General features: G+C 42.7%; 1 protein-coding gene across 1 annotated transcript in view; it reads right to left on the reverse strand.

Annotated features, from left to right (window-relative positions):
• Positions 1–1,670: 1,670 nt before the first annotated feature.
• TYRO3 (TYRO3 protein tyrosine kinase) overlaps positions 1,671–25,953 on the reverse strand; it is a 273,752-nt gene continuing 249,469 nt past the window's right edge. The window contains exons 17-19 of the mRNA XM_089686919.1: positions 15,894–16,053; positions 11,223–11,359; positions 1,671–3,125 (exon numbers count right to left, since the gene is read on the reverse strand). Coding sequence (XP_089543045.1) covers positions 2,726–3,125; positions 11,223–11,359; positions 15,894–16,053 — 697 coding nt within the window. The 3' untranslated portion in view covers positions 1,671–2,725. The remainder of the gene's footprint in view (positions 3,126–11,222; positions 11,360–15,893; positions 16,054–25,953) is intronic.

The following is a 25,953-nucleotide window of genomic DNA, read 5'->3' on the forward strand; positions in this document are numbered from 1 at the left end:
AATCGTATGATACAAAGTGACAACAAACAGTAGAGGACAGTAGAGGATAGGGAAACATCATACAATAAATACAGAAATACACATATAAGGCTCACCACGACATTCAGAAATATAAAGACTACATGCAAGAAGACAGCAACAAAAAAACACAAGGAGAGCCAAGCCCTCATGAGGCAATATTGTCCCTGAGAATCATAGATTTGTTAGATGACAATAACAAATGATAGATAATTTGTCCAATATAAACAAACCAAATGAAAGAAGAGAGAAAGAAGAAAAAGGAGTCAAGTAGATACAGAGAGGGCCAAGGGGTCAGTCTAGATAGATCTCCATTATACTTTTTAATTCCTTCCTGCTGTTTCTCCAGAGCTTGAGTCTCTGGGCTTTTCTCCTGCAGGGGCATGTATTTTCTTATTGTTCTTGTGTTCGTATTTGATTGGGGTTTTTTTTTATCCTCCCCCCCTTTGATAGATCTACTCTTCATTTCGCTTGAGAAATTACAATTGTTTTTTCTTTGTTCCAAAATTGCTGACCATGAGATAGCCTTCGTTCTTCTTTTATTGGGGTCCCAGTTACCCCTACGTATCTTACTTATACAAAGGAAAAGAAAAATAGTCCCCTTGGACCCTAAGACCCCCCCCAAAATGTTTTTTCCATCCGCACAATAGTCCCAACAGACACTTATGTGCAATAGATACTACAGTTCTTTTAAGAGTTTTTTTTTTTCCCCGCTGTCAGTGGAAACTCACCATTAGTATCTGCATCACAGACAACACCATCTCTGGCTGCTCCTTTTCAGGCTGAATTCCCAGTCAGGTTCACTATGGCATTGTGTAAATTAGGGAGGTTCTCCCAGGTTCAGGGTCTTAGGGTGTCCCCCACTAAATGGGGCCTTCCCCTGTGCACAGCGCCACCTCTCTCTCCACTGTATTTGCCGGCTTACCGGCGGCTCCCGGGGGGTTCCAGCGCAGCCACTCAGGCAGTTCCGCGGCCACCCTTGCTGCCACTCTGGCAGTCTCACGGGCACTCCTGGCACCCTTTACCTCCTCTGGCACCACCGCCTACCAGTTCCACTCTGCTGTGTCCGTGTGGCTCCTCCGGACACCCACCAAGCCCACAGGCGGACTGACGGAACCCTTCGCCACAACCGACCGCTCCAAAGCTCTGCAGCCCCCAGGCAGAAACAGGCGTGCCTGCCGTCACACCGACTGGGCTCAGGTAGGCTCCAAGACTAGTCCTTCATGGCGGGCATCCAGAGCTCCGTCTCCATGCCATCTCACAGCACCATGTTCCGGTCCCTCCCCTTCCTCCTCTGTGTGTTTATGAGACACACAGCGCAGCTCGACCCCGCCCCCTCCTCACTGGCTGTGGTTGACAGCAGCAGATGCCAATGGCTCTCGCTACTGTGTCTCAGCCTATGAGGAGGCAGAGAACCCAGCAGAGCTTCTGCTCTTGTGCAAATTGCTGGATCAGGATTGGGCTCAGGTGAGTATTGGGGGGCAACCACACACTTAGAATGAATGAATGTAAAAAGTCTTCAGGCTTTAAAATCACTTTAAAAAACAGATGGTTTCAGACAGCTGCATCATGGTCATGGTATTCTAACCCTTTATTTATAAAATACCCTAAGTGGAAGGAAGACAAGGAAGCATCTAAGTGAAGAAACTTAGTCCGCCGGAATAACGTTTTTTTTATTTGGAGAAAACCATTGATACAACGAACCTCACTTATGTGAAAATTATTTTTCTTTTAGTTGTGCTTGGTCTAACCCTGAGTGACAGCTGCTAAAGAGTTCATTCCCAAACACATATTTCAAATTCAAATAATATACACTGCACAAACACCAAGGGGTCTGTTTATAAAGGCTTTCACACAAGATTCGCACAACCGAATCCAATTAATAAAAGTGTGAATCTTGGGTGACATTTGTATGACTTTTGTATAAAAACATTTATAAATAGACTCCTAAGGTATGTCTGGCTGGTCTGGTCCTCTCAACAGAACAACTGACTGGTGCAAAGAAGGTCAAAGTCATATATTCTAGAAAAATATTATTTTGGTTTTGGAAGCATAATGGCACAACAATTGTTCTTTCTGAAAAAAAAAAAAATGATTTAAATATGACACATGCAACCAACTGTTTTTTCTAGGGTAGCAAGGAACCTACAGCGTAATTTAGCCAACATTATTTAAATTTAACACATCACACTTCTCCTTCTAGTTTCCCTTCTGTAAAAAGTCTATCACTTAAAAGAAAATGGGATGCCTATAGATAAATCAGGGTTTTAACCAAAGTTTAGAAGTCTTCAGTGCAATAGCATTGAGAAGTTGATCTTGTAGCTTCATAGAGATGGGAAGCCTTAGCTGAACAAGTTGATGCAGCAGTGAGGCTGTGATACCATTCAAACGGCGAGAAAGAAGAGTTGGTTATCGATAAACTTTAGTTGTGTAAAAAAATATGTACAAGTTAAAGTCATTCTAGGAATTCATCTATTTAGGGCTGTTTTACAGCCCATTTCAATACTTACATTACCTATACAATTGTATATAAAGTTTTACAGCTGAAAAAAAATTTACATTTTATTGATGCAAATCCATAAGCAATTTATAATGCCTAGAATTCATAATAATGTCCACCTGGATCGTGTGTTGAGCTTATACAGACACATGGCTTTAAAGGATACAGCTAAAGTTATCACATCCCGCTGTAAGCATGGAGCTTTTACTAAAGGTTAATGACCACACGAGCTTCCTGAATTTCTTCTTCATCGTCCTCATCCTCATTAAGGAGGCCTCTGGCTTCCGGTGCTTGTGCTGAAGGAGGCCACTCGTTTGCGTCTCTAAGGCACCCAGGGTTCACAATATAGCGATAGTCGCTAGAGACTGCTGCAGCCCCGCATGTCTGTGAAATGTCCACGCAGCAGTCATCGCTGTCAAAACCAGAGTGAAAAATTGAGTCTGCAGCAGTGGCTCTACAAGTCTCCCCGAGATTTACATACAGTGGATCTTGACTCTCTGATAATAAAGATAAGCGGCCCAAAATGGTCTCTAGCCGTCTTTTTAGGTCTGTAAAGCAGGGCCTCCTCTTGGGCTCAGTGATCCAGCACTGGCACATCATTTCATACCTGTAATAAGAGGCATTGATTTATTTCTGGTCACATTAAAATAATCAGATTCAAGCTGGAAAAGGCATGAGGAGAAGGTTCAGGAATCTTATTATCACAATATATCTGTTAAAGCGTAACTAAATCCAAATACAAAAATGTGAAATATCACAGATTACCATTTCTTAGAAGTTGTCGCTGTATTTATCTTTAGAATTTTTAGAACTAGGAACATTGCTAACTAATGAGAGGCAGCAGAGGCACAGAGCAAAAGTTATCATCTCTGAAGATTTCTAAAATGTGTATTCTGCAGTTATTAAACAGACATTAAAAAAATACTTTGAATGGTAGATTTGACAGGCCAGATAGAAACACATAAGATAAATTTGCATACACTTTAAATATATTTTTTCTAACTAATCCAATATTCATGAAACTGAAGTCTATCAATATCCATACTGTATCACTGCTATACATAAGCCACTTTATAAGACAAGGTTGAAAATACTGATGTCTTTTTAAATGCCACACAGAAGTCAGATAAATGTTAGTAAAGCTCTGCTGGTATGTTATAGTACTGCCACCGACACTGCCAGGTCTATGCACAACTGTTTAACTATCATAAAAAAAGAGACACTTTCCCTTGCTTATGCAATGTAAAGGGAATGGATAATTAAACTCCACCTGTCCCCAGCAGCCTGTACTCACATTTCCTTGCTACTACACCACCTTGTTTGGCCACCAGGAGGAGAAGTGGAATACCTGCCACGTTGGTGTATGGGTGAGCATGTGATTCACTCCCTCTCTCCTAAGTGACAGTTCTGATACCTCCCTATTTGTCCAGTGCTGTCATAAAGTGCCTTGATAACAGCCTGTAGCCCTGTGTATGCTTTGACAAGTCAGTTTGGAGCTTACATTGAGCTTTCTTCCCTGGATCATGCAGCCGAACAAAGCAATACAGGTGCAAGGAAGGGGAGTATATGCTGCTGTGAAGAGGGGAGTTAAGTAAAATAGGTTATTTTATGCATCTGTGTACCTCCAACAAACAAACTGTTTTCCCGAGGCCAATCAGATCAGTATTTCTTTTGTGATAGTATTATTTAGGGAGTTTAGGGTGCAGGGAAGTAAAGGGAGAATATGTACTAAATGTAAAAAAGTTAGGCTTTAAAGTGGTTGTAAATCTCAGGAATGAAATATGAAAAAAACTTATCCCTCTATAGTTTGTACTTGTCTCAGTCCAGAGCACTTAGTGTTATTTCTGTCTGCTGCTTCATTTCCCTTCTATCAGAATCACTTCTGACAGGTTTTCCTGACACCAAGAGAAAAATAGTGACAGGGGAGGGAACTCCAGCAGATTGACAGCCTCAGCTCTGTTTATATGTGCTGTGTGGAGGGGTGTGTGTCCCTCTCCTCCAATCAGCTCTCAAAGCTCCCCTCACTGAGCTCTGTAGAGTGTAATTTCAGCTCTCCGCCCCTTTTTTCTGAGCTCTCAGACAAGGTTTATGAATCCTGGACTTTGAACAGATGTAGAGCAGAGAAAGCTACAGATAAACAGATACAACTTACGTAGGATGATTTGTTTAATCCCTGTATCGCCTAAGGCCAGTCATATCATTGGGTATATGCAAGTGTTTACAACCACTTTAAGATAATAAAACAAGAAGCAGCCCACTGCTCATGGAACATGGAAGCTCTGTTTCAAAGTTTCAATACAGTGGTCGCTCTTTCGGGTCGCTGAATGCTGATTTCTGATTCGCCATACCCTATTGCACTCCATTGATCTCTCAAAAAAAAAGTAAATAAGCAATCTTTATCTGCAAATCCACCACATGGTGGTGCTGAACTCCCAGTTTTAAATTTGCCTGTTGCATCACCTATTTCTCCATTGTTATTATAAGAGCTAATAAACCATAACATGAACTTTTATGCCCACCTGTATATTTAATTATTGGCACACAGGTGATTCAAAAATTGGCATTAATGCCTAATTATCATTAAGAATACCATATTTACTGTTTGGCAGAAAATAATGAAGCTGAAGGTGTTCGTTCACTGGTGAGCACTTTACATTGTGGGAACAATGCGCCTTTAACTTCTTAGCTTTCCATGTCTGCGACATAATAGACTTCCACCCACTTCCCAATGTCAGGCCTGCATGGGATTAAAAATGTTCTTAAAAAGCCATTATTACTATTAACACTTCTGACTCCTATGGGGATGTGGGCGAAATCTGAATATGATTTTGTGCATGCTGATGATGTAACTTCTAAAGAGTCTTATGCATCTTTTAGAAAAGCAAGATCACTAAAAATAATCAACTAAGAATTGGTTCACTAACTTATAAGAAACTAAATTCAAGATGTATGTAGAGATCCGTGTCAAAAGTCAATGGCACTGGTCACACCGGGGTTTATTTACTAAAGCTGGATATTTCAAAAATCGGCTCACTTCTGCATTGAAACCAATCAACTTCAAAGTTTTATTGCCAATGCACAATTGAACAAGCTGAGGATAGAAGCTCATTGGCTTCCATGCAGAAGTGAGCCTGGTATTGTACTCTCCAGCTTTAGTAAAAAAAAAAAAAAAAAAACACCACTATTTTCATGGAGCCTTGCAAGTATTTGCCGTAGAGATGGAATAAATCTGAATGAAGAATGCACGATACATGGGGTTGATTTATTAAAACTGGAGAGTGCAATATCTGGTGCAACTGTACATGGAAGCCAATCAGCTTCTAACTTCAGCTTGTTCCATTAAGTTTTGATTGGTTTCTATGCAGAGCTGCACAAGATTTTGCCTTCTCCAGCTTTAGTAAATCAACCCTATTGTGCTTTTTTTTTTTTTTTTTTACAGTATTGTTTCCACCTGAATAAACATAAATCTACATCAAAATGTGCTTAAAGCCCAAATTAACTTTTAGTTTCCATCAGTTAAATACATTCTAGGGGCAACAAAGCAAAAGATGTGCAAAGTCTTATAGTTGGTTTAACTTAGAAAGCAGCTACAGCCTTAGTAGAAAAGCCTGTGCCCTGCTAGCATACTGTATAGAAGGACCCCTGCTTTGTGTGTGGAGACAGTGGTCACTCTGTAGAGCAGACACATTTCCCCTGACCTACAGACGTACAGCTCTGCAACAAACAAATCACACACTCCCTGCCGATTCTTGTCCTTGCTCTTGTACAAATAGGAAGAACTAGCAATTCCAGCAGGCGAAGCAGCAGTATCCTTTTCACATTTACCAGAGTGATGTTAGTCTTGGTTCACACTACAACCTGAAAGTCGCGCGACTCACAGTGCGACTTTGCCAAGCAACTTGAGTACTACTTTGAAGCAATTCTAAAACAACTTTCAGGGATTGCCTGGATAATTTTCCTGTAATGCTGGATCCAAATCACATCAATATAGAGGAGGATCCGACTTGGAAGTGACTTCTGTTAACCACTTCCCGTCTGGCCCATGTACATAAAACGGGCAGACGAGAGCAGTGCCGAAGCGGGTTGCCGTTTATAAACGGCCCCGCATTCACTGCCTGTGCGCGCTCCCTGGGCGGTCGCTGTATGGGACCTCTGTGTGAGGTCCCGATTAATGTGATCACTGATTGGCAAATCAGTGATCACATGAATAGTAGTAAGCAAGATGTCACTTCCTGACATCATTGCCTACTACTTGTGAAATCTGTGAATGATCACAGAGGTCACATGGTACAAGGCTACTCACAACAGCCTTGTACCATGTGACAAGCTGTGACCAATCACAGCTCTCAAAGTATTTCTCAATGGCTGCAAGAATGCAGCCAGAGAGAAGGAGAAAAGATTGATATTACAGCCTTTTTGGGTGTAAAAGCAATCAGTGTAAAAAAAGAAAAAAAAATCTTCATCAACATAAATAATATAAAAAATAAAATAAAAATCTAAACAATTTTTTAGAAAAATTATAATTTTTGGTTATAAACTAATTGTGGTTATTTTTTTTTTTAATAAAAAGATAGCTGAATACATTTTGGCTAAGATTTATGAAGAAAGATTATTTATATGCAAAATTTTATAAGAAAAACCTTTTTTTTCAAAATTTTTTGGACTTTTTCATTTATATAGCAAAAAAAATAAAAATCCCAGTGGTGAATAAATACCATCAAAATAAAGTTTTATCTGTCTCAAAATAATGCAAAAATTTTTAAAAAGGGGACATTGTAAGCAAAAATGCTTTTTTTTCAGTTGAATCTGATTTTTTACAAAGTGAAAGTGGCTCTAAAGCCTTAAGGGTTTTCACCTTAATGCATAGAATGCATTAAGGTGAAAACCCTTAAGGCTTTAGAGCCACTTTCTTCTGTGCTGCAAAATCCCCCCCAGCCCCCCCTTATTCTTACCTAAGCCCAATCCGATCCAGAGATGTGCAGAAAAGCAGCGGCTCTCCCCGCTGTCTCCCTCCTCCCTGGGCAGATTGATTGCAGCGGGAGCCATTGGCGCCCGCTGCTGTCAATAAAATGCTGTGCTGAGGAAGAGGGGCCAAGCCGCTCTGTCAATGGAAAGCGGCTTCCAGGGGTGCCAGCGGGGGACCCCAGAAGACCACTGCACAGAGCAGGTAAATATAATAACCTTGTTATTTTAATAAAAAAAACGAAGCTTTAATGTTTCATGAAGCTTTAACACATTTAAAGTTAATAAGAAAAACAAGTGCAACTACACTTGTAAAGTGCACAGTCTATTTGGCTTTAGTAAATCCACCCCATCGTCCAGGCTATTTGCCCACTGTCTGAAAGATGACAAGTTTTTTGTGCTTTTATTTTGAGTTCCCATAATACTCTCTGGCACTAATATCACAAATGCAATATTTATTAAATGTAATTGTGGAACATTTATCTAATCACCACTGATCTTTGCACAGCTACACAGGCATTTACAGTATTTCCATTCCTTTAAATAGTAACAAAATTTTTTTTTGAGGACAGACAGAAGTTTACACATAAAAACTTCAGCACTACCAGTGAAATCTGGTAATATATAATAGACACCATTGTGTTTCAGTGATCAGACTCTAAAGCTGGCCATTGGTGGACTGAATCTGAGCTGGTTCAGCAGGAACTGGCTGAGATTCGATCCATCTATGGGCAGGTTGGTTGTATTGACGTCAATCCATCATATTGGATTTTTTTGTATCCGGCAAAACACAGTAGCGCTGTGGGAGGGATTCCCCCATTAACACTGATCTTGGTTGCAGGACAAAAAATTGCATCATCTATGGCTTGCCTATTATGCTATTTAACCGGACAGTTTCACCCCCTTCCAGTCCAGACCAATTTTCAGCTTTCAGTCCTATCACACTTTTAGTGACAATTACTCAGTCATGCAACACTGTACCCATGAGACATTTTTATCATTATTTTTTAGACAGAGTTTTCTTTTGGTGGTATTTAATCACCACTGGGGTTTTTATTTGTTGCTATGTAAATGAAAAAATACCAAACATTTTGATAAAAAAATTTTTTGCTTAGTTTTTGTTATAAAATTTTGCAAATAAATAATCTTTCTTCATACATTTAGGCCAAAATGTATTATGCTACATTTTTAGGTAAAAATAACCCAAAACTGTATAATGTTTAGTCTATGTGAAAGTTATAGAGTCTACAAACTATGGGATATATATCTGAAAATTGATCAGTTGAGACCATAAAATGCCAGATGTTTGTAATAGGGTATGGCAGTGGTCACGACGATGGTATGATGTATGGCGGTGATCAGGACGCTGTTATGGGGTATGGCGGTGATCAGGACGCTGATATGTGGTATGGTGGTTATCAGGAGGCTGGTATGGGGTATGGCGGTGATCAGGACGCTGTTATGGGGTATGGCGGTGATCAAGACGCTGATATGTGGTATGGTGGTTATCAGGACGCTGTTATGGGGTATGGCGGTGATCAGGATGCTGTTATGGTGTATGGCAGTGGTCAGGACGCTGACATGTGGTATGGTGGTTATCAGGATGCTGGTATGGGGTATGGCGGTGATCAGGACGCTGTTATGGGGTATGGCGGTGATCAGGATGCTGTTATGGTGTATGGCGGTGATCAGGATGCTGTTATGTGGTATGGTGGTTATCAGGATGCTGGTATGGCGGTGATCAGGATGCTGGTATGGCGGTGATCAGGATGCTGGTATGTGGTATGGCGGTGATCAGGATGCTGGTATGGGGTATGGTGGTGATCAGGATGCTGGTATGGGGTATGGAAGTGATCAGGATGCTGGTATGGGGTATGGAGGTGATCAGGATGCTGGTATGGGGTATGGAGGTGATCAGGATGCTGGTATGGGGTATGGCGGCGACCAGGACGCCGATATGGGGTATGGCGGTGTTCAGAATACTGGTATGGGGTATGGTGGTTATCAGGATGCTGGTATGGGGTATGGCGGTGATCAGGATGCCGGAATGGCATATGTGGTAATAAGGACACTGGTATGGGGGATGGCAGCGATCAGGATGCCGGTATGTCATATGGCAGTGATCAAGGCGTTGGTATGGTGTATGGCGGTGATCAGGGCTCAGATATGGTGGGGGTTTTTTTTTTTTTTTTTTTTTAGACTAGGACAGGTGCTGGCTGCATTTTTTTATTTGTACTACACTAGGGCAATAATCAGGGACACTGGGGCTGGCTGTTACTGCAGTCTGTAAGTGTACATGCAGCCTAACAGGCTGCAGCATCAGTTCTCTCTGCTCTCACAGTGAGAGCAGAGAGAACTTATCTTTTCTTTCAGTTTCTATTGTTTACTATGCGATTGCGGTGATTGGACACAGCAGTCACATGTTAAAACGCTATGTGATCACCCCGACACAGCAATGTGATCTGTAATGTGATCCGCTGTGTCTGGGTGACACTAGGATCGCCGGGCTCCCAGGTGTGCACTCTATGAGCCGCTGATGTAGGCTGACATATAGGCTATAGACGGACGGGAAGAAGTTAAACTAAACAGGGCTGTTGGGAACCTTTGATCACTGAGTTCTCACAGCCGCTCTGAGTGGAAGAGCGGTGACTATCAGTCACCGGGGTCTGCTTTGCCCCCCCACGCTCACAGGAGGGGGGGGTGGCTTAGGCTCTCACCGGATTGCTGAGAGGCTGAGCCAGGTGCCGCTCCAAACTCTGGGCCATAAAGACTCTTTTACAGTCGGGATCTTTCCCCAGCCTGGACCGGCTGAGTGACGTCAGCTGACAGCGGGCTTCAGCCCACTGTCAGCTGAAAACAGGTCAAAGGGGTGCAGAATGAACTGCACCCCTGTGATCCACAGGAGAAGTACAGCCAAGAGTTTTGGCTGTATTTCTCCTTTAATTTCTATTTGTATGTAGCCCTCTCTATTCAACAGAAGCTGACCATTAGACCAGCTTCTGTCAAACGGTCCTGCTTGAAATTCAATCAGCCACTGCAGCAATGATCAGTGTATGTTAATGGGGGAGGCAGGGGAGATTTGGAGACCCCACTGTCAGAATACAATGGCAAAGCAGGGGTAAACCCTGCGTTCAACTCGCTTGTGTGAATGCAGGAGTCTGTGAGTTTCTGCATACCCAGCTTTAGTTTTCAAAACCTACTTGAAGCAGAGCAAAAGCAGGTCAGAAGGAGACAAATCAAGTGCACCTGTCTATTTCTGAATGATCCCAGAAGCATCCCAAACTGATACCACCAACACAAGCCCAAAGCCCAACAGCAAAAGTCCAAAATTATATCCATAGTTTTGGTATCCCTTCAACTGCTCATCTTTTTAATTATAATTGAAATACAATACATATGTCTGAATGTCATTGGACGCAATTAAATATTTACAATCATTGGAGCTAATCGTTCAGTGGTGTGCCCCAGCTATTAGCTGTTCCTAGGTCTCATTCATCAGGAATGATCTTTTACACAAATGGATTTCCTGCAATCTCTCCTCCCCAGTACAGTGTAAATACATTCACTTTTAACAAAGAGCAGAATCTACACTAAAAGTAGAGCAGATGCTATCATTAGGCCGTATTTTTGATCTGGCCATCTTTAGATCTCTCATAGAAAAATCTTGAAAAGAAAGTAGCTAGCACAGCATGTCCATGTTTCAGCGTCCACAGAATGTGGCACAGGTAGGCACATTACTTACAGCTCATCCAGACAGTCCGGCGGCTGCTTCAATCTATTCCCAGCAATGAGGTAGCTGTAGATTTCAGAGTTTTCAATGCCAGCATAGGGTGTCTGTCCCAGGGTCACTATTTCCCAGAGGGTGATGCCAAATGCCCACTAGTAAATGGAAAAATTTTAGTTACAATGAGAATTGCTTTTGTATAATAGGAAAACAAATGATGTACATAAATTAGAATCCACTGTGTTAAAGCAAACCTTGACCTCGCCTATACTAAGACCTTTTTTCAGTGTCTTTATCGCCCCCTTGCACATTGCCATCCGTAAGATATAATGGGGTAATTTTTATTTAAAAAAAAATATTTATTGTGTGCATAAAGCAGTACAAAAAACATACATATGGCTTTTGCAATACAATTGACCTCATCATCATAAACATATACCTGATATTTGTATGTATTATGTCAATAAAACATAGTAAGCAGACATGAGTTAAGAGTAAAGAAACTTCACTCGTTATTAGTAGATGTACTCCTTTTGAATACCGAGTCATGCAGATGAATTTGCTGTAAACATGATTGGATAATTGAGTGAAGATTCTAAACTCCTTTAGGGCTCCATCACTCCAGGTACATTGAACTGCTTTGCTCGGCATTAAAGCGGATCTCCACCCTCTACCCTCCCTTTTTTTTATTTACCCACCCCCTGTTTACCGGTTTGTCTGTTGTGTAGGTTTTTGACAATCACCCACCCTAAGATCCTATTGTTCTCTGCCACCACTTGGTCCTGTACTGCCATATTGATGATTACATCATCAAGAGGCCTGCCAGCTCTTCTTGATTGAGCCGGTGTGCCTCCTGATGATACAGTGCAAGGCACACCCCCTACTTTCTAAATGAAGTGCTTTGCCTCCTGGGATACGTTACATATATCCAAAGGCAAAGGGAGAACAGTGCCTGTCATTCACCTAGGCCAGGGGTCTCCAAACTGCGGCCCTTTGCAAGCCTTTATCTCGCCCTTGGGGCACTATTCCTCCCTCTGACACCAACAATGGGGCACTATTCCTCCACTGATGCCAACGATGGGGCACTTATCCTCCACTGATGCCAACTATGGGGCACTATTCCTCCACTGATGCCAACGATGGGGCACTTTTCCTCCCACTGATACCAACGATGGGGCACTATTCCTCCCACTGACACCAACGATGAGGCACTATTCCTCCCACTGATACCAACGATGGGGCACTATTCCTCCCACTGATACAAATGTTGGGGCACTATTCCTCCACTGATACCATGATGGGCACTATTCCTCCCACTGATACAAATGATGGGTCACTATTCCTCCCACTGATACAACCGATGGGGCACTATTCCTCCCACTGATATAAATGATGGGGCACTATTCCTCCCACTAATATAAATGATGGGGCACTATTCCTCCCACTGATACAAACGATGGGGCACTATTCCTCCCACTGATACCAACAATGAGGTACTATTCCTCCCACTGATGCCAACTATGGGGCACTATTCCTCCTACTGATACAAACGATGGAGCACTATTCCTCCCACCGATACAAAATTATGGGGCACTATTCCTCCCACTGATACCAACGATGAGGCACTATTCCTCCCACTGATACCAACGATGAGGCACTATTTCTCCCACTGATACCAACAATGGGGCACTATACCTCCCACTGATACCAACGATGGGGCACTATTCCTCCCACTGATACCAACGATGTGGCACTATTTCTCCCACTCATACCAACAATGGGGCACTATTCCTCCCACTGATACCAACGATGGGGCACTACTCTTCCTCCTACTGACAACCAAATCTGAGGCAATGTTTATTTGCACTGATCCCGGGCCCAAGACATTTATACCCTTACTGGCGAAAACCCAACCCTCCTAAAGTCTGAAGGACAGTAAACTGGCTCTTTGAAAATTTTGGAAACCCCTGACCTAGGCAAATGACTTGCAGGAAGAGGAGCTGCACTTTTTAACCAAAAAGTAAAAAAAAAAAAAAGAAAAAAAAAAAAAAAGAAGAAAACAACCCTATTCTGCTAGTGGAGGGGTGGATAGGAGGCAAGTGTCTTGTGAGGGTGAAGATCCGCTTTAATCAACACAGCCTCAACACAATGACACATAGAAAACAATTGTTCTCTATGTGCCCCGTTCACACCATACATGTGCGTTGTGTAAAAACACAGCAAATCAGGCTCTTAGTAAATCAGACCCAATCTAACCAGTGTGATGTGAGACTGAATTCTTACCATTTGGATATTGGACTTTTCAAGGAAGCACATTTAAAAATATCCAAATCACCTCAGTTGATACTAGTTGATTTAAAGCCATTTTCTCTTAAAGTTATTTATTAAAAGTTTTTGATAAAGTGGGCAAGAGTTAAAATTACTGTCAGGTGTCTAATTTCTGTCTGTGACCCCACTGGGGAGATTTTCCCTCACAGGAAGGCACAGAAAGTAATATAAATATTGTTAGAGGTTTTAAACCACTCTACAAATGTGTTTGTCTGCAACCATGTTGGAGAGATTTGCCATCACTTTTTATCAAGAAATTCTGACATTCCTTGCTCCAAATTAAATTCAGTCTTGGTGCACACTGATTCGGTACAGGGAACGGCATGTGATTCGCACCGGAATCGCACTGTATTACTGCTCAAAACACATGCGATTCTGTGCAGTGCAATTTCAGCCCATTCATTTTCTATGGCTCAAATTGCACCACATCTGCACGAAAAAGGTACAGGTACATTTTTTGTTACACTAGAATCAGATCACATGGGTGTTCACACCTATGCTTCCCAATTCAGGCAATAACACTGCGATTTGTGACCTGTTTTTGGGGTGTTGTTAACGTAACACTGACACCCACAGCAGATTGCATGAACACTGTGATTGTGATGCAGCGTGGGAAACGCACAGGAATCACTGCCAATCCTACACCGCATCAGTGTGAACGGAGTCTAAAATTTTGGCTGAAGTTATGCATTAAATAACAGACATTTTTTAGCCAAATAGCTCATGTGTGAAAAGTCAGCAGGAAAGTTTAAACTGTTCTCCACAGATTGTGATACTTTAAAGAAGAGCTTCAGTCTCCCCCCAAAAAATTAAAAGTCAGCAGCTACAAATACTGTACTGCTGACTTTTAATAAATAGACACTTACCTGTGCAGGGATCCAGTGCCATCCTCACCTGGGCCAGTTCTTGACCATCTTCAGGATCCCGGCACTGGCATGTTCATCCATCTAGTTGGTGTGAATGGATGGAGGAAATAAAAGAAAACTAACCTTGTATAGCCAGTTAAAGTCAACCAGCCACACAGTGGTAGGTGTTCTAATAGAAAAGCCAGCTGTTACGGTTTCACAGCCGGTTTCGCACTGTGAATGCATGAGCTGTGCCTTATGAATGGTCTTGTAGCCTTCTGGGACCGGTGACATGTCCCAGAAGGCTGCAGGCAAAGGGGGAGGGGCTTGAACTTAGCTGATAAAAGCAGAAGTGGGAATGGGTACCTGTCAAAACTAGGTGCCCGCTGGCCAAAAAAAAAAAAAAAAAAAGTGTCCAAAAGGGGTAGAGAAGGGGGAAGGAGGCCAAAAAGTGCAACTTCCCCTTTTGGGTGAAATTCTGCTTTAAGATAAATTGTCTCTTGAAGCAGAAGCTAGCAATCCCTTGAAAATGTAAATACATGGTGCAGTTGACAGAACTTATTTCCTACTCATTGTTTTGTCATTGGTTGTCAGATAATAGGGAAGACTCTTCTAAAGCTGGATGTATTTTATACACTGATCGAAATTCAGCTGGTCCAACAGAGAGAAGCTGAAGTTCAATCAGTGTGTGGACTCTATTGCTTGACAGAAGTCGATTGTTGAATCGATTTCTGTTAAAGGGACATATTGGAAAAATTTACATCAATCAGCATCTGCAGCCAATGATCTGCAGCCACTAACCAGTGCATTCTGACAACAGCGGGTGCCGCTGTCAGAATACATTCTCCCGGCAGGTGTGGTTCATCCATCTAGTTGGTGTGAATGGATGGTGGAAATAAAAGAAAACTAACCTTGTATAGCCAGTTAAAGTCAACCAGCCATGCAGTGGTAGGTGTTCTAATAGAAAATATAACTGAAACTGTAACGAAGCAAAGAGACCCCTGTCATAAGAATGCCAGGCAAGCAGCTAAAAAAGCAGGGCCACTACATCCATCCCTCCATCTGTAAAAGTCTCTCCATACTACTGGCTCCAGCTCCTGGTGCCTGAAAACATATTGAACTGGCATCCCTGTACAGTGCAAAGCCCACTGCTCTCAGTCCAATTTCTACTGACAAGAGGAGTGTGGGAAGACAATTTAAATAAGTAAATCACACAGTTATAGCAGCAGTGATTTAGCTGGAGTTTAATACCTCTTAACTAATGAATAACCTAACTAAAAAAAAAATCTGACCTTAATATCCACACACCATACAGTGAAATGGATATCCATAGTCAATATAAGCAGTCATTTATATGGATCTTGGTCCACTATATGATCAGATACCTGTAAGAGCTACAGTGATTAATACACATAGATACATTTGTGCATGTTAAAAATTTTGGCAGAGTACACAGACATGCCAGAGTTCTACAGAATGTAGATTGAACAGTACGCTTGCAGCAAAAAGCACCCACCACATCACTGTAGACGGTGTAAACATTGTCTGCCAGGCTCTCCAGTGCCAGCCACTTTACAGGGAGCTTGGATGCACACCCTTGGCGGTAGTAGTCTCCGCTGTAGATTTTCTTAGAAAGACCAAAGTCTGCAACACACACTGTCATGTCCTCATGTAACCTGTGAGAGGAGAAACATCCATTACATACTGTATCTTATAATGTCTGTTTGTGAAAGTATACCAACCCCTGAAAAATATGAATTTTGGTTTTGCAACAATGAAAATTATACTGTCTCAAAAAGACACTGGTTAAGAACTTAAACTTGATTGTAAACCTTCTTAAGCCTCTTTTCTTTTTCTCAATAATAAACATGTCATACTTACCTGCTCCATTCAATGGTTTTGCGCAGCCCTCTTCTGGGGTCACGTCCAGTGCTCATGGCTCCACCTCTTCTGCAAGTGCCCTCATAGGAAGCCACTTCCTATGGGGCACTTGTGTGGGCTTAATCCAGAGTCATTCTGGCTGCGTCTATAGACATAGACAGCGGGGCTTGGCCACGCCCCCACTCCCTCAGCACGGGATTAGATTGACAGCAGCAGAAGCCAATGGATCCCACTGCTGCCTCTCTGTCCTGTGAGGAGTAGGGGAGCTGCTGTTCTTGGGCACAGCGCTAGACCAAGATCAGGCTCAGGTAAGAACTGAAGGGGGGTGGGGAATCCTGTGCACAGAAGGTTGTTTACCTTAATGCATTAGGGTGAAACTCCTTCTGCCTTTAGAATCACTAAGATATATACTGCAGACACAAATGTCTAAAAGGGACATTAATAAAAAATTATGGAGTACAGTATAGAATAGGGCAATAACACATAAATATTATGTCAATTAAGACCAGCACATTTAAAATACAAAAAAACAACCAGCCGAACTTCGGAAAACTAAAAAGTCCTCCCTTGCAGTGGAGCTCTGCCTACACTGCAAGGGTTAACTGCTCTGCCTAGGGGACCATGAAAAGCAATTTCACTTACCCGATCCTCCACTCCCACAGGCTCCTCTGTGCTACTAGACCTGCAGCCTTTTCTCCCCTGTAGTCTGGGCACTCTACGGTCCTCTGATGTCATCAGGATCAAAGCAAGAATCATAGCCCCGCACTGGAAGTTAGGGTACAGAGGGACAGTTCACTGCCAGAGCAGAGGGGAGCGCTGTTTGCCAGTGGAGTGAAGGATCAGGGAAGTAAAAGTCTTTTTTTCATCCAACAAACTAGATGAGCAGTTAACCCTTGCAGAGTGGGCACAGCTGCAATATAAAGGAGGAGTTTTTAGTTTTCCAGAGTTCAGCTCTAATATACATTCCAGCTTGCCTGTCCTTTCTAAGTGTTTTCTTTTTTTTTTTTCCCTACACTCCTTTCTCCACTATAATTTAAGTGGTCATGCAGACTGGACTTCAAACTTATCTGCCCTTGTTCACATTCATTACATGGAGGCTGATGGGATGAGCAGTTTACAGTTTTAAGAGAAAATTACTTTCATTATAGCTCAGAGGAAATGACAAGAGCACTACATTTCTGGTAAAATTAACACTTATTTCCTGTACTCACTGAAAATGTTCTTAGCCTAAAGAAAAAGAAAACAAATGCAACCTTTCCACATCTATGGACTGTAGATATAAGCTGCAATATATACATTTTTTTTCTCTTGGCTTTAGATGCGCTTTAAGGTTCATGAGGAGAGCACGGTTCACCTGAACCTGAAACAGTAATATAACATTTAAGCGGTTCTTTGATCATTTTTTGAAAAATGAAGTCAGCAACTACAAAAAACTGTAGCTGCTGACTTTTATTAAAAAAGACATTCACTTGTCCAGAGATCCTGGACAGTTGTTCACCAGTCTTTGGGTCCTCAGCACCAGCATATTAACTGTGGACAGCTGGCTGTGACTCCTTGTGGCTTCACAACTGGCTGCGCATGCACAAATTGTGCTTTGTGAATGGTCCTGCAACTTTCTGAGACCGGTGACGTGTCCCAGAAGGTTGTGGGAGGGAGGAGAACTTCCGCTCAGATTGGTATGAATGGTAGTGGGAGAAGGTACCTATCAAAAATAGGTACCAGCTCCGTTCCTCCTCACACCCCACCAAAATAAAATGTGCAAATTATGACAGAAGAGGAGGAGGAGGAGGAAGAGCGGAACTTCCCCTTTTGAGTGACATTCCACTTTAAGAAAGACAAATATGGAATACTGCCATCCACATCCATAAGGTGATAGAGAGTGTCCCCTTAGTCACAGCCAAGAAGCTGAAATGGTTTATGCCTATAACAGGAAGAGGAGGAGGGGGGTGCAGGGGGGGGTCCATTAAAAAAGGTGGGGAAGGATATGGTGGACCAGGACCCCAAGGTAAATACAGAAATTAAGAGGAGGAAGCCTTAGTGTGATGATACTTGATGCCCACACCTTGTAAAAGAGAGATGACCTGTTTCAAGGTTTTGTGGTATGATATTCATCATCTGAAAATACTGGTTTGTACATAGTACCGATTGATGGTTGGGAGGGTAGTTTGCTGACAAAAGGAGGAAATGAGGCATCTTATAAGAAAAAGATTAACCAGTTTTTGACTGGTGGTTTCCCCAAATACGTATACATAACGGTACAGAGTGTTTGTGAAGTCCAATAATATTGCAGAACCATTTCCCAGCAGCACTGGGCTATGGGAAAGGACCAGAAGGTATGGTCATGGGAGCCAACAGAGGCACAGATCCTACTCCTTTCTTAACCCTATTTACCCATCCCTATGTCTCCTGTGATCGAAAAAAAAAAACAGTTAAACACACTATTAAAAATTCAAATAGAGGGAACTATTTCAGATACCAAAGTTTTGTTATTCATTGTAGATAGTCTTGCGATCCAGACAATACAACCAGGTTCCTGACCTCCTCCACAACAAAGATGGGTCAAGAACATAACCCCGACTTGTTGATTGGACAGTGAAGAAACAATGTCACGCTAATATGGTAAGTTATCGCTTCCATCCTCCTGTCAGCATGTTCACATTATTTCCTATCCTGAAAATGACACAATAAATAAACTACAGTCCTAAAGTAAACTAACTGTACACCCTCCATTTGTCTATAAGGTAATAAAGTGCTGCTCAAGTTCCTTTCAATTAAAGTCTTTTTTTAAGGTGGGGGGAAAATGTGTAACATGCTCCAGCAAGCAGTCCCCCCAACATCCCCCAATACCCTGTGACAGCGGACGGGGGTTCCTCTCCCCTCACCAGCTGGCACTTTTAAAAAAATGGCATGGCTGTGTGGTCCTCTGCCTGCATAGCTGCGTCATTCATTCACAGGAATCTGTGAACGAGAGAACTACAAGTCCCATCTGTCACTGTGGCAGATGGCTTGCAGCTCTCAAACTGGGAGAGCACTGCTCTACGCCTTCATACACAAGCCCTGCAGTTATCACTCTGACAGCCTGTACAGAGGTATGGAACGAACGTTATTGGGCTTGTCTGCAGGAGCTTGACATTGCATCCATGATCCACAAAACATGGGTGAAATGCTTGGCAGGCTTCTGGGGGAGAAAAACATAAATACACATTTGTTTTTCTGCAAAAATATGTGTATTTATTATTTTTTCCTAAAAGGCGAACTTATCCTCTAAACACAAAAGGCATAATCTCTGTCATCACACAGTACACAGCAGAAACTCCTGACTGTCTGTTGGTGACTACTCTCTCTATACCAGTTTGCATTCTGTTGTATATGGCATCGCAGCTGGTATGAAGACAAATTCAGGAACTTACAGATACTCCAATGCAAACAGCTAAGTACACAGATGAAATACATAATGTAAATGGGAGCGGTTTTGTCTGCAACATAAATTGTATTTCAGATCATCCAGTCCTGAGCTTTACACAGCTCCACCACAAAGCACAACCCTGTCTAATCGGGCAGGAGACCAAACTTTTCTCTGCCTTAGTTTAGTATCACTTACAGGTCTTGTCCCTCCCCCAAGCCTGTGATTGGACAGTGAAATACGAAGCAGCAGGCCTACAAGCTTGTATCTGTGCTCTCTCCTACTATCAGGATGCTCCATACACTTCAACATACCCATAACGGCTCCTTGTGCTGCTTCTCCCTCTCCCAGTCTGAGATGTGGTGCAGGTGATGCAAGAGGCTGACAGCAGGCCAAATTCAGGTAATCACACTGTTTGCATTTAAAAAAACAAATGTAATAACATTACATTACTCTTAAAACTGCCCCCTCTCTCATCTTAACACCTATGCTAACTAAACTGTGTAAGAAAAATGGATATACTTACCTTAGCTTTTTTCAGACTGCTCCGGTCACATGATCTCACTCCCCTGTTCTCAGGCAGCATGGCTGCAGGGGAGAGTAGGGAACGCTGACAATGGATGGACCATTGAAGGCTATGGGTGATGTCACCGCTTAAAGCTTTACTAGTCGTTGGCACTTCCTCCTCTCCCCTGCAGCTGCGGCTGGCAGACACAGGGGGTATCACATGACCAGACTGGAGTGGCCAGAAAATAGAGAAGCATCTTTCTTACACATTTTAGTATGCAAAGGCGCTAGGAGGGGGAGGGGACAGTTGTACAAGTGGTTAGAGTTAAAGCAGAGTTCCACTCACGCTGTCAAAAAATAAAAGTCAGCAGCTACAAAAACTGTAGCTGCTGACTTTAAAAAAAACAGCCACTTACCTGTCCCTTGGTTCCGCGGTGTGTCCCCCGCAACCCGTTTCACCGGCCGTCCTGTATTCCAGGAGACCGGCATCTTCAGTGTGGGCACCCGGCTGTGACAGCTTGCGGCTTCACAGCCGGGTACCCACTGAGCATGCGCGAGTATCGCTGCACTTCATGAATGGTCCTGTAGTCTTCTGGGACCTGTCACGTGTCCCAAAAGACTACAGGGAGGGAGGGAGGACACCTTCCGTTTCCGATCGCCTAGGCGATCGGACTGGAAGTGGGAGCGGGTACCTGTCAAATTCGGGTACCCTCGCCCCCCAAAGGTGCCAATCCTTAATGGGGAGCAGTCCTTAAAGCGGAACTTCCCCTTTTGGGTGGAGCTCCGCTTTAAGCTGGAATTCCACTTTAATGATTACAGAGCTGCATTAACAGTCTTTTATATCGGTCTGGAGTTCAAGTGGTACTAAACCCAAAACCAAAAGTGTAATATATTGCAACTTACCAATCACTAGATGCGGTGGCTGCACTAGTGTTCTCAATTTTGGATGTTTCCCTCTGTTGTCACCTTTTGATCTGGCCAGTAACACACCTGCTGTATTAGAGTGCACCCACTTTGGATGAAGGCGCACAGGGGCACTTTTGCACAGCAGCACTGTCAGTCTGAGAAAGGGGAGTGGTAAATGTACTAGCAGATTTAAATACACTAACAAATTGAAGCCAAGCTCCAGCTCACACTTTATAGGCAGTTACAGCAATAGTTTCTTGTTCCTTTTGTGAGAAAGGTTTTACATAAATACATAAAAGCTGATCATTGTGAGCACCCCTGTCAGTGGTAAATGGTTTATGTCATCCCTCTAACTGCTATATCTGCAGGAGAACTTGTTCTTTTGAAAAACAACAGACTTACTGGCCAGATCACAAGATGAAAATAAAGGAAAGAAAGCCTAAAAAAGAAACGAATGCAGCCATCACATCAGAGAGCGGGTAAGCTGCAATATGATCAGTCTTTGCTTTTGAGTTTCCGCTTTCAGCTTTAATTCTATATTTTGAGTGAATCTACATCTTTGCTGCTTGTGGTTTTTGTCCACGTGCCTGGAGGTCGGCTGACACACACGCACAATGGTACATTCACCCAGCCAAACTAGCACTTCCCTAATCTGCTACTTACTACTTGAAGTATACAAGAAAGGGATGCTTAATGCTCGCCCACAGACACGGAGCGCAGTGGTTGCCAGGCAACAGTATACTAACCAGTGTAAACTATTTAAAAAGACAGGAAAAAAAACCCCACAGCTTTCTTATAGCAGCGGCTGCAGCTTACCATGGGAAAAATAGATGTTTCCAGACAACAAGGTAAAAATAGCTATAGCTAACAGAAGAAAACTGTCACACATGGCTAGAAGACACTTCATTTGCTTTTTTATTGAAAAATTGAGAAGACGACATACCTAAATAGTCATATGAATAGTTTATCACCTGAGCAGCACTCATACAAGAGACGTCACTTTGCTAGCCAACAGCTTAGTTACGGATCATGTCTATATGATTACTTAGGAGGTTATGTTAATGCAAAAGTTCTCTAAAAGCTGAAAAATTACAAACAAAATTTCTGAACAGGCAGTCTTTTCTGGAATAAAATTATTATTATTATACAGGATTTATATAGCACCAACAGTTTGCTCAGCACTTTACAATATAAAGGGAGACAATACAGCAAGGATACAGTTCAATACAAGAGGGTTAGGAGGGCCCTGCTATAAATTAAACGTGCCTGCCTGCTCGCAGTCTTCCATAGAATGTACAGCTCAATTTACATTTCTGGCACGGTCCAGGAGTGGCGGGATGAATGCACTCCTACCCATGTGCAGGAAATATATCAACCAGCGAGGGCAAATTAAGACGGGAAAAGCGGCCAATCAGGATGGCCGAAGACTGACACATGGAACAAAACTACTGAGATGTTGGCACCAGGGAAGGACTTTGCATGTGCCAAATCATTGGAGGATAGGCAAGTACTGCAGACTGTATCTTATCTGTACGCACTGTATGTACCTAATGCCAGTCCTTAGGCACATATACATGTGATTGTGGTCAAATTGTAAGGTTTTTTTTTTATGGTGTAATCAAGTTGGCTGCTTTACACAATTAGCCTTTTCACTGTTTTTTGAGAGGCAGTGTATTGCATTGGAAGAAATCACATCCTAGTCCATATAAATGGTCAAGCTGGTGACAAAATACACAGTGGGTCCTGTCACAATCATGCCCACAGGGAGAGGCACAGTTCTCTATTTTGCTCCAAATTTCTGCATTGTGGTATTTCTCTTAAACGAATATGCAGTCAGCTGAGAGGGGGAGGTGTAGTATCGTGCATATAAGAGCCAGGCACAGGATCTCCCTGTAGTAAGAAGGCTCGGCTTGTCCATTGTGGGAAGAAATTTTGAGTAGAAAAAAGAAGTGTTATGTTTTGTGTTGAGTCAGAAAAGTGAGGACTTGCTGCGTGCAACATCTCGCAGAGAAAGAGTTGAAGATTCTCCCATTGACCATCGAAACAGAGGGAGATCAAAGCACCCTTCTGCTCTGAAGCTTGATCTGCTAACCCCAGGCATTTATTTGGCAAGCGATTCAGAAAAAATGAGGAAGGGTTGTAACAGCGCAAACACTGCAAAGTCCTGGGAAATGGTAGTATGGGGTGATCGTGGTATTAGTGGCTACTGTATGAAGAGCGTAGGATTCCGTGTGGCACTGAGGGCAAGGCTTCCAAATAAGCTGTAGCAACTTCTGTAGATGAGAAAAAGGAGAGAAGCGCCTCTAAGTGCAATAAGTCTTTTAATTCAAGTCTAAATGTAGAAACACTCACATGTGTGAAGTAATCATAAGCTTAAAAACCGTGGTTAACAATAGTTAACGGTGGGGTGGTAACCCGGGTGAAGAGCCGTCATCTTACTGCGATGTGGGGAGGTCAGCTCTCGGCTGGAACAGCGTGGTGGCTGGAGGGGAACAGTGGTGAGGCCGGCCTGCATGCACGTCCTCCCTCAGAGCCGGATGGAACGCACGCTGGAACGTAGCGGCGGCGTGGCCTTGATGACATCAGATCCCAGGGTGCACTGCGACGCGTTTCGGAGCCTGCTTGAAAAAGGAGTGCACTTCCGCCTTCCACGGCCAGTGCATGCTCCAGCCACCACGCTGTTCCAGCCGAGAGCTGACCTCCCCACATCGCAGTAAGATAACGGCTCTTCACCCGGGTTACCACCCCACCATTAACTATTGTTAACCACGGTTTTTAAGCTTATGATTACTTCACACATGTGAGTGTTTCTACATTTAGACTTGAATTAAAAGACTTATTGCACTTAGAGGCGCTTCTCTCCTTTTTCTCATTTATTTGGCCAGCACTTATTTACCTAAACTTCTTTCTGTTATCTGTTTGCTGTGCTGTTGTGCTCTGTGTGTATATATATATATATATATATATATATATATATATATATATACACAGTTGCAAGAAAAAGTATGTGAACCCCTTGGGATTACGTGGAGTTTTGCATGAATTGGGCATAAAATGTGCTCTGAACGTTATCTAAGTCACAACAATAGAAGAACACAGTCTGCTGAACATAATACTACACAAACATTAGATGTTGCCATGGTTTAATTGCACATAACATGTAAACATTCACAGTGCAGGGAGGAAAAAGTATGTGAACCTTTGGACTTAATAACTGGTTGACCCTCCTTTGGCAGCAATAACCTCAACCAAACGTTTCCTGTAGTTGCAGATCAGACCTGCACAACGATCTGGAGTCATTTTGGACCACTCCTCTTCACAAAACTGTTTCAGTGTAGCAATATTCTTGGGATGTCTGGTGTGAATCGCTCTCTTAAGGTCATGCCACAGCATTTCAATGGGGTTGAGGTCAGGACTCTGACTGGGCCACTCCAGAAGGCGTATTCTGTGCTGTTGCAGCCATTGTTTTGTTGAATGACTTGTATGCTTTGGGTCATTGTCCTGTTGCATCACCCATCCTCTGCGGAGCTTCAGTTGGCGGACAGATGGTTGTACGTTTTCCTGCAAAATGTCTTGATAAACTCTGGAATTCATTTTCCCATCAATGACAACGATCCGTCCAGGCCCTAAGGCAGCAAAGCAGCTCCAAACCATGATGCTCCCTCCGCCATGTTTCACAGTGGGGATGAGGTTTTGATGTTGGTGTGCTGTGCTTTTTTTTCTCCACACATAGTGTTGTGTGTTCTTCCCAAACAACTCAATCTTGGTTTCATCTGTCCACAGTATATTTTGCCAGTAGTGCTGTGGAACATCCAGGTGCTCTTTTGCAAACTTCAAACGTGCTGCAATATTCTTTTTGGACAGCAATGGCTTCCTCCGTGGTGTCCTCCCATGTACTCCATTCTTGTTTAATGTTTTCCTTATTGTAGATGTGTCAACAAAAATGTTAGCATGTGCCAGAGATTTCTGTAGGTCTTTAGCTGACACTCTGGGATTCTTCTTTACCTCATGCAGCATTCTGCGCTGTGCTCTTGCAGTCATTTTTACAGGACGACCGCGCCTAGGGAGAGTAGCAACAGTGCTAAACTTTCTCCATTTGTAGACAGTCTGTCTTACCGTGGACACATGAACATCAAGTCTTTTGGAGATACTTTTGTAACCCTTTCCAGCTTCATGCAAGTCAACAATTCTTGATCGTAGGTCTTCTGAGAGCTCTTTTCTGCGAGGCATGGTTCACATCAGACAGTGCTTCTTAAAACCAGTAAACCCAAAACAGGTGTGTGTTTTTTAAGGGCAGGACAGCTGTCAGCAACACATCCAATATCATCACACTGATTGGAGTCAAGGTTGGCTCACTCCTGGCTCCAATTAGCTCTGGGAGAAGTCATTAAGCTAGGGCCTCACATACTTTTTCCTCCCTGCACTGTGAATGTTTACATGTTATGTACAATTAAACCATGGCAACATCTAATGTTTGTGTAGTATTATGTTCAGCAGACTGTGTTCTTCTATTGTTGTGACTTAGATGATGTTCAGAGCCCATTTTATGCCCAATTCATGCAAAACTCCACGTAATCCCAAGGGGTTCACATACCTTTTCTTGCAACTGTATATATATATATATATTGGTTACATCTTCTTTCTGTAAATATTTTTACTGCACCCTTTCGACCTTTTGGTAATAAATCTTACTTTCTAAAAGTGTTGAACTGTTTCTATAGCTCCTGAATGTAACTTACGAGTCCCTGCCGCTGAAGAACGCTACTATGAGTATTTAACCCTCTGTATAACCGGTCTGTAGAGATAGCAGGATACTGACAGTTAACCAATTATCCTAGTGTATTGCTGAGTTTCCTCTTTCTCTGTATGAAAAGGAGGC

This window comes from Staurois parvus, unplaced genomic scaffold (assembly GCF_062004578.1).
Source record: "Staurois parvus isolate SC_StPar_1 unplaced genomic scaffold, SC_StPar_1.0 ptg000414l, whole genome shotgun sequence".
Taxonomy (NCBI): domain Eukaryota; kingdom Metazoa; phylum Chordata; class Amphibia; order Anura; family Ranidae; genus Staurois; species Staurois parvus.